The sequence below is a fragment of the Nansenia antarctica genome (genome assembly GCF_963989245.1).
Source record: "Nansenia antarctica genome assembly, chromosome: 2".
NCBI lineage: Eukaryota > Metazoa > Chordata > Actinopteri > Argentiniformes > Microstomatidae > Nansenia > Nansenia antarctica.
In genome coordinates, this window is record NC_137675.1 from 88,598,157 (window position 1) to 88,608,210 (window position 10,054).

Sequence of the window (10,054 nt, forward strand, 5' to 3'; positions counted from 1 at the left end):
GCAATTTTAACCCCTCAACCTCTCCGCTTCCACTCACCCACCCACCCACACACACACCCACACACACACACACACACACACACACACACACACACACACACCCCCAACGGTTGCTTGCCACAGCTCACAGAGTAAGGAGGCCTATAATGATGCTATAGCTAACAAGTAGTTTAAAGTTACACATAGACATTGAGCCAAACTGACCTGTATAAGCAGGTCAAACAATAAATTGATAGCATTCAATGTTATTTGTCCTCTCCCATTCTGTCCCCCCTCCCTCCCCCTCCTTCTGGCTCTCCCTCATTCTCTCTTGGAAACTGCCCTCTCTCCCTCTCTCTCTCCCTCTCTCTCTCCCTCTCTCGCTCTCTCTCTCTCTTGGAAACTGCCCTCTCTCCTTCTCTCTCTCCCTCTCTCTCTCTGTCTCTCCTCCTCTCTCCCTCTCTCGCTCTCTCTCCCTCATTCTTTCTTGGAATCTGCCCCTGTGAATATTGAGATTGTAGTGATGGGATTACTCAATGCTGAATTCTCTCTCTATCTCTCTCTCTATCTCTCTCTCTGTCTCTCTATCTCTCTCTCTGTCTCTCTATCTGTCTCTGATGAGGTTAAAGGGAGTAAAAATAAATTTAAAAAGGCACGACTGTTCTAAAGGAGAGTGGTAGTTCCAAACCATCTGTGCACACATCTTATTTTCTCTCCGGTTCTTCTCTGATCCAAAGCAGATCACTGTAGCAATGACAAATAAAGTCCATTCCATTCCATTGATTGTGGACGGAGTCCACCTACCTGGTGTAACGTTGTTAGAATGAAATCGGATCCGGTTATTTTGTCGACTGCCCCAAGAAAGAGGAGAGAAGTTCTCTGTTGCACACTTGGTATATTTATTGAAAATGACACGTAGAGTACAGAGATGCATCAGCTGGACCCCACTCCTGAGGCGGTCTCAGGAGGCAAGGTTGTTCACTTCAGATTTTACATGATATTATATACGTTTAGCCCTTCCCCTTTTGGTCACTATGATGTAACACCTAATGGCCTTGATTATAATGGTCTAAAACTATGAATTGAGTGTTGTCATGTGTTTGACGTGAGAGCTAAGAAAGGAGTATTCTGCTGCACCTGGCTTGAAGGCCAGACAGAACAGTCCCAGACAGACAGTAACTCCCTAATGCCTTCTAATTGGTCTTGTGTAGGGTACCATACTGATAACGTGCCTATTAAAACAGGAAAACTGATAAGATATCTAACTAACTGGTTCTAGAAGAATTAACAATAAAAAAATATATATCCTCCTAACAACGTCCAGGTCTAAACGTACCTGGTGTAACGTCCAGGTCTAAACGTGTCGTCGATGACAGACGAACCCCCCCGAGGTGTTCCCATGTCCAGATCCACCTCAGAACAAACGACCTAAACAACACCTGACATCACGGATTTGTCTTTAAAAGGGGCTTCACTTCACAGTTTCAGAAGGACGAAAAGGCTAGCGAGTGAATTGTCTTCAATTCGGGCAGTTACTGTATCTCTTCTGGACGTGGCATGGCTGAGTCTACTAAGGCTGGTTAAAGAGAGGGTTATCTACAATGTTGTCTTCGTGAAGCTCATCTGTATTTGATGTTCGTGCTTGAACCAAACGACTTCACTTAGCATGTTAAGAGCTAGCGTGTTCACTTAGCATGTTAAGAGCTAGCGTGTTCACTTATCATATTAAGAGCTAGCGTGCAGCCACAGGGGAGAGTGTCTATGTTCCCACAGCTTGATGTTCCCACATTTCTAAGTAATCTAACTAGCCCTAACCCTAACCCCTAGTTAGTGCCGGAAATTTAGCAAAGATGCTATATCAGAATATTTCTGAGAGACGCAATGAGATATAATCCAATGGAATTTGAGTTCCATGATATGGAACGTGTTTTCAGACTTAATATTCTGTTTTCTAACAATAACAATCACGCTGTAGATTAAAACAATGTTGATATTGTTGGGATATACTGATACTGAACATCATACATATAACATCATTTATATACATACTTCCAGCTAACTTACATCTTGTATAGGTTTTACACAAAAACCTGTAGATGACAAATGCGGATATAAATGTACTTTCTTGTGTGTGTATTAGCTACAGGGCAAGTTTAACCCCTCAACCTCTCCGCTCCCACTCACCCACCCACCCACACACACACACACACACACACACACACACACACACACACACACACACACACACACACACACACACACACACACACACACACACACACACACCCAATGGTTGCTTGCCACAGCTCACAGAGTAAGGAGGCCTATAATGATGCTATACCTATTCTCTCTTGGAATCTGCCCCTGTGATATTGAGATTGTAGTGATGGGATTACTCAATGCTATCTCTCTCTCTCTCTCTCTCTCTCTCTCTCTCTCTCTCTCTCTCTGTCTCTCTATCTCTCTCTCTGTCTCTCTATCTGTCTCTCTGATGAGGTTAAAGTGGAGCTCAGTGTTTTTAAAGGGAGTGCTCTATCAGACTTACAACACAGCAGTGTCAAAATTACAGCAGGGAATAACAGAAGACTCAACCGTTAGGAGAGAATACTACTGTCAAAATAGCTTTCTCCAAGTGCTTCTTCACATTTTATTGAAGTGTTGTTTAAAGTTTAAAAGCAGGAGAACTTTGTCAAGAGGCTTTTGCAAAAGAGGGGCTGGCATCGTGTCAAAAAATGGCTACAAGAGTGCCTCGGCCTGAGGTGCTGTGCAATCTGCACAATGAGAGATACAAGCTCTTCTGTCTGGAGGATCAACAGCTCGTCTGTGTGGTGTGTCAGACGTCAAGGATACATAGAGGTCATCTCTGTGTCCCAGTAGACGAGGCTGCACAGGAACATAAGGTAAACATAAATACAATTATTACAAAAATAATTAGAAATTCTGTGACAGATAGATAGCAGTGTCACTTGATGTTATGCACATGCTGGGTGAAAAGATAAAGGGTTGTTGATAACAATGAATGATCATTTTTAGTTTCTGTTTTAATTTTTAGTGTGATTCATCCTTTTTTGTCTGAAATAAGAAATGTACTTTTGGCAGTGCTGAGAGAATGTGTTTCTATACTATACTATATAAGGGTTATGATAATGATTCCTACAGAACGGTGGTAAACAGATACTGTCAAATGAGTCCAGAAATCTCCCAGTCAGAATCTCAATCAGAATCCAAGGGTCCCGGGCCTCGTTAATGAGGCCAAATGCAGTCGGGAAGAAATTGTTTTTGTGTGGTGAGGTTTTGGTCACGATGGACCGCAGCCTCTGTGTCTACCTCCTCAGTAATGTTTTGTCTCAATCTAGGAGGAACTCCAGACAGCTCTGAACCCCTTACAGGAGAAGCTGAAGGTCTTCAACAAAGTTAAACAAAGCTGTGATGCAACATCAACACACATTACGGTACGTCATGCAACGTGTTGTATTCCGAATCAGAATCAGAATCAGAAGACTTTATTGCCATGACATGACTCAATAATAATAATAATAATAATAATAATAATAACAACTTTATTTGTATAGCGCTTTTCCTGAAAACGTTGCAGCTCAAAGTGCTTCAATCATTATATAATCTTAATTTAATTATTTTGTCATTTAAAGGCAATATTAAAAAGGTTTTTAGTCTTGACTTGAACATATGTGCTGAGGTTGCATCCCTAATGTAAACTGGCAGTGCATTCCACAATCTGGGTGCATAAAATGAGAATGCAGCCTCACCAGATCTCTTCTTGTACATGTGGTACACAGAGAAAACCAGCGTCAGAAGACCTGAGAGCTCTATTGGGCTGATATGCTAGCAAAAGACCTGAGAGCTCCATTGGGCTGATATGCTAGCAAAAGGTCTTTCAAATATTCTGGTGCTGTGCCAGTGAGAGCTTTATAAACAAGCAGAAGGATCTTGGCAGTATAGAACTTTACCAGCATGGTCCTTGGGAGGTGGAATTTCCTGAGCTGCCTCAGGAAAAACAGTTTTTTCTGGGCCTTTTTTGGCTCTCAGACAGCAATTGTAAATGTATTCAGAGACTGATTGCTGACATCACTAGCATCACTAGCATTGACGACACTCCTCTCATAGGGCTTTCACACCGGCAAAGAACCATGCCGGTTCGCGTTCGTGTTCGGAAACCTCCGAACGTTGGCGCTGTCTGGCGAATGAGGTTTCCGAACACGAACCGGCACGGTTCTTTGCCGGTGTGAAAGCCCTATCAGTGATGTGGTCTTCTCTTGTTCTGCTCAGTATTGGATACTGTAGACATCTAACTGATAGTCATGCATCTGCAACTCAATATCATAAAGAGAGCTGCATACATTTCACCTAAACTTTAAATAATAGTAATAGTAATAATAATAATAATAATAATAATAATAATAATAATAATAATAATAATAATAATAGAAAAGGTAAGGTAAAAAGAGTTAATGTATTATAGTAAAACTGCAGTGATTATAAGATATGTTCCCCTTACTGTCTCCAGAGCCAGGCCCAGCACACAGAGAGACAGATTAAGGAGGGGTTTGAGAAAATTCACCAGTTTCTACGAGAGGAAGAGGAGGCCAGGATAGCTGCACTGAGGGAGGAAGAGCAGCAGAAGAGTCAGATGATGGAGGAGAAGACTGAGGCACTGAGCAGACAGAAATCATCACTTTTAGACACAATCCGAGCCTTAGAGAAGGAGCTGAAAGCTGAAGACATCTCCTTACTCAAGGTAAGGATGCCTTCTCTCAGACAGCAATTGTGACTGTATTCAGAGACTGATTGATGACATCACGAGCATTGATGACACTTCTCCTCTGTTCCTCTCCAGAACTTCAAGGCCAGTAAGGAAAGGTAAGTGATCTGTCTCTGGTCTCTCTTCTCTGTGGTTCTGAACCCAAGCCCACAGCAGCACTGACTCCTGAATGTTCTTCCAGAGCCCAGTTCACACTGCCAGATCCAGAGATGGTTTCAGGAGCGCTGATAGACGTGGCCAAACACCTGGGCAACCTGCAGTTCAGTGTCTGGGAGAAGATGCAGGGGATTGTCAAGCACGGTTAGTAGTACTGACGAGAATTGGATTAAGAATAACTATCAAATAGACTATTTGAATATGTTCATAGAAATACAACATTCATAAATGTGTAGCAAGCCCTGATTTGCTTCACACAGTAACAAATGAGATGGACAATAATATAAAAAGTGCCAAGGTTTATTAACAATACATGAGCCCCATAGTGGGCTGGATAAATAACATTAGGCAGTATCAAAATGTCAGTGCCTGAAAGTTACAAATTGTTTACCGGTAGACTCCGGCAAATGAGAATAGTGAATCCAATCCACAAATGATAAGTATTTAGTGATCGTTAAACTGTTGTTTATTATATTGAGTGGGTACTTTAAAACTTCAAGTTGGTGTTATGAAAAAAGCCAAAATCTAGATATTGTTGACACAATAAGTTTCACTTTCACTTTTTGACCCCTTCGAGTGAGCGTGTTGTTGGCAAGTTCACCAGTTCGCTGCCACATTTCTTTATTAATCAAACTAATCCTAAAATATTAGGAATGGGAGGAATGGCGCTCTCTCTCTCTCCTCTCTCTCTCTCCTCTCTCTCTACTCTCTCCTCGCTCCTCTCTCTCTCTCTCTTCCTGTCTCTCTCTCTCCTCTCTCTCCTCTCTCCTCTCTCTCTCTCTCTCTCTTCCTGTCTCTCTCCTCTCTCTCTACTCTCTCCTCGCTCCTCTCTCTCTCTCTCTTCCTGTCTCTCTCTCTCCTCTCTCCTCTCTCCTCTCTCTCCTCTCTCCTCTCTCTCTCTCTCTCTCTCTCTCTCTCTTCCTGTCTCTCTCCTCTCTCTCTACTCTCTCCTCACACCCCATGGCGATTCCCACCTCTAACTGCAGCCACCCGGTGATGAAGTCCTGGAGGGTAAAGCACAACTGCAGATCCTTGAAATAGCTTGCTACCAAGTTCTTGATACTGGAGGGCATGTGGAAAAACTCCATGGCATAGCTGATCAGCTGATGTGGAACTGACCCATAGGCATTGGCGAGGTCGAGCCAGTTGACATGCAGGTCCGTCTTCTCGCGCTTGGCCTTTTGGATCTGTTCCCAGATCATTGCAGAGTGTTTTACACAACCTGGGAAGCCTGGGACTCCTGCCGTCTGGCAGTTGGTGTCGATGTAGCCATTTTCCATCAGGTAGCTTGTCATCCTTTTGGCCAATACAGAGAAGAAGAGCTTCCCTTCCACATTTAACAGGGCGATGCTCCTGAATTGGCCAATGTCTTTGGCGTTCTCTTTCTTGGGGATGAAGACCGCTACTGCTCTTTGCCACTCAGATGGAATACATTGCTTTTTCCAAACAGTTCTCATAAGGTAACATAGCAGCTCTAGCACTTTGGGGCAGTTCTTATAGAGCTTGTAGGGTACTCCATTGGGGCCCGGTGCTGATGAAGACCTTGCCTTCTCCACAACGTGTCTGACTTCGCTGAGCTTGGGGGGCATGATGTTGAACTCGGATGTTGGCAGTTTGTCTGACCTGTCTCTGCAGTGCAAGGTTACTTTTGGCCTTTCCCCCCACATCTTGCTTTCCCCTGGTGGATTCGCAGCCCCCGGGTTGTGGTCACCTTCTCCCATCCACATCCACATTTCCGCATGATCTTCTTCTCATTGTCCGTTTCCATTGCAGTGGTTACCGTGTGATCTGTCCTCTTAGGCCCATCTTTAAATAAATACTACAGCGCATAATGTGTATAATGCATCTGTGTTTGTTTTGAAGCTCCTGTGATTCTGGACCCCAACACTGCACATCCCTCCCTCTCTCTGTCTGATGAGCTGACCAGTGTGAGACAGAGCGCAGCGCAGCAGCTGCCTAACAACCCAGAACGGTTCATGACGTATGTTAATGTTCTGGGCTCTGAGGGGTTCATCTCAGGAGAGCACAGCTGGGAGGTGGAGGTGGGGGACCTTCCTGGATTGGTCATGGGTGTGGTTAAAGAGTCCAGTTTCACAAAGATACTAGAATCACCAGAGCATGGAACCTGGGCTATAAAACAGAGGGATGGTGAGTATAGAGATGGAGATAATAAGAAAATCACCCTGAAGAGGAGACCCCAGAAGATCAGAGTACAGCTGGACTACAACAAGGGGGAGGTGTCCTTCTACGACTCTGAAGACAAGACACTCATCCACACTTATGAAGACACCTTCACTGAGAGACTGTTCCCCTTCTTCTGTATTGCAAGTGCTGGTGAAGCTAAACACCCTGATCTACAGATCTGCCAATCAGAGGTGATCCTGGCCATGATGTCATCCTAGTGAGGAGTGTATGAGTCTGTTTGTAAAACATGAGGCAAGGCAAGGCAAGTTTATTAGTACAGCATATTTCATACAACAGGGGCAATTCAAAGTGCTTTACATACATTATTTAAAAATACAGCAAGAGGAGCATAAGAAAATAAAAATTACAATGAATAAAAGCAAATATAAGAAGTAAATAGATAAAACATTTAAAAAGACAATAGTTAATGGAAAAAAGACATTGATAGAAGTGTTTGTGTTTAATCATAACTGGTGCAAAACATGAAGATTTTTTTAGCTTAGATTTAAACATTTTAAGGGTTTGGGCCTGTTTGATTTCTTCAGGGAGTTTGTTCCAGGAGCATGCAGCAGCGTGACTGAAAGCTGCTGCACTGTGTTTTGTTTTTACTCTTGGAATTATTAGCTGATTAGTCTCAGCTGACCTTAGGGACCTTGCGGGAATATAGGGTGGGAGGAGATCTGATATGTATTTTGGTCCAAGACCGTTTTGTGACTTGTATGTAATTAGGAGGATTTTGAATTCAATTCTCTGAGAGACTGGTAGCCAGTGCAGGGATCTCAGGATTGGTGTAATGTGTTCAAATGTCTTTGTTTTTGTTAGGAGCCTAGCAGCGGCGTTTTGGATGAGCTGCAATTTATGAACAGCTCCTTTAGATAGGCCTGTTATTAGACCATTACAATAATCAAGTCTACTCGAAACAAATGCATGGATGAGTTTTTCAAGGTCTTGCTTGGACATGAAACCTCTCATTCTTGTGATGTTTTTCAGGTGATAGTAGGCTGATTTAGTTATCGAGTTTATGTGGCTGTTGAAGTTTAGATCGGAGTCTAGAATTACACCAAGATTTCTGACCTGTTTTTTAGTTTGAAGAGAGAGAGAATCAAGTTTTGCACTGACTTTCGATCTTTTGTCAGGTGCACCAAATACGATTTTCTCTGTTTTGTCCTTTTTAGTTTAGTTGGAGGAAGTTTTGTGTCATCCAGGCGTTTATTTGCTCAATGCAATTACAGAGATTGTCAATGGGACTATAGTCGTTCGGTGAGAGGGCTATGTAGATTTGAGTGTCATCCGCATAGTTGTGGTAGGCAATTTTGTTCTTTTTTATGATGTGTCCCAATGGAAGCATGTAGAAATTTAATAGAAGGGGGCCAAGGATTGACCCTTGGGGAACCCCACATGTAATTTTAATTTGGTCAGATACAAAGCCACATGAGCCACATGTATGCTCTCTCCTATAATTATGAAATACTGAGATTGACGGTTTGATTTGTATTTTTTAATTTTATGATTGCGTTTTATGATTGTTGACATTTTTAAAATGTTTACGACAATGTTTATTGTTTATTCTGTTTAATGTAAATTAACAGATTATTTTTCTTTTATTGCTGTCTATCAACAAAACTTTGCTGTGGAGTGTGAGCATTATGGTATAAGAATCATGTATGTATATGAAAACATGTAGCTTGTGTGAAGAGAATCACATACAGTTAGGTCCGGAAGTATTTGGACAGTGACACAGTGACCCCTCTCCCATCAGTTGAATCACTGTATCTCAAACGCACCACAAATAGAGCACATAAAATTATCTCTGACCCCTCCCACCCTGCTCACCACCTGTTTCAACTGTTGCCCTCTGGACGGCGCTACCGATCCCTGGCACCAAAACACATCCCGTTTCAAAAACAGTTTTTTCCCCTCTGCCATAAGGACTCTCTCTTGTGGTTATGTGTGTTCATGTCCATGTAATAGTCATGTGCAATGTGTGTATGTTTTTTGACACTGCTGTTTGAGCTGTACCGAAAACAAATTCCACCGACCTAGGTCGTGTGGTCATTAAACTATTCATTCATTCATTCATTTCCATAATTGTGGCTCTGTATGCCACCACAATAGATTTGAAATGAAACAATCGTGATGTAATTGAAGTGCAGACTTTCAGCTTTAATTCAAGGGGTTGAACAAAAATATTGTATGAAACGTTTAGGAATCAAAAGTAATTGGACAAATTAACATAATTATAAATAAAATGTTCATTTTTAATACATTGTCGAGAATTCTTTGCATCCTTCCAATGACTCTAGTGTTATTTGCCCTGTCCCATTCTGTCCCCCCTCCCGCCCGCCTCCTTCTGACTCTCCCTCATTCTCTCTTGGAAACTGCCCTCTCTCTCTCTCTCTCGCTCTGTCTCTCCCTCTCTCTCTCTCTTCCTCTCTCGCTCTCTCTCCCTCATTCTCTCTTGGAAACTGCCCTCTCTCTCTCTCTCTCTCGCTCTGTCTCTCTCTCCCTCTCTCGCTCTCTCTCCCTCATTCTCTCTTGGAAACTGCCCTCTCGCTCTGTCTCTCTCTCTCCCTCTCTCCCTCTCTCTCTCTCTCTCCCTCTCTCGCTCTCTCTCCCTCTCTCGCTCTCTCTCCCTCATTCTCTCTTGGAAACTGCCCTCTCTCTCTCTCACGCGCTCAGTCTCTCTCTCTCTCCCTCTCTCACTCTCTCTCCCTCATTCTCTCTTGGAAACTGCCCTCTCGCTCTGTCTCTCTCTCTCCCTCTCTCCCTCTCTCCCTCTCTCTCTCTCTCTCCCTCTCTCGCTCTCTCTCCCTCTCTCGCTCTCTCTCCCTCATTCTCTCTTGGAAACTGCCCCTGTGATACTGAGATTGTAGTGATGGGATTACTCAATGCTGAACTCTCTCTCTCTCTCTCTGTCTCTCTATCTGTCTCTCTGATGAGGTTAAAGTGCAGCTC

General features: G+C 43.1%; 1 protein-coding gene across 1 annotated transcript in view; it reads left to right on the top strand.

The window, feature by feature from the left end:
* Positions 1-2,711: 2,711 nt before the first annotated feature.
* LOC308150851 (E3 ubiquitin-protein ligase TRIM39-like) overlaps positions 2,712-10,054 on the top strand; it is a gene marked incomplete at both ends in the record, with an annotated part of 12,180 nt that continues 4,837 nt past the window's right edge. Inside the window, 5 exons of the mRNA XM_080523640.1 lie at positions 2,712-2,879; positions 3,336-3,431; positions 4,505-4,735; positions 4,835-4,857; positions 4,941-5,059. Of these exons, the coding sequence (XP_080379766.1) occupies positions 2,712-2,879; positions 3,336-3,431; positions 4,505-4,735; positions 4,835-4,857; positions 4,941-5,059 (637 nt within the window). The remainder of the gene's footprint in view (positions 2,880-3,335; positions 3,432-4,504; positions 4,736-4,834; positions 4,858-4,940; positions 5,060-10,054) is intronic.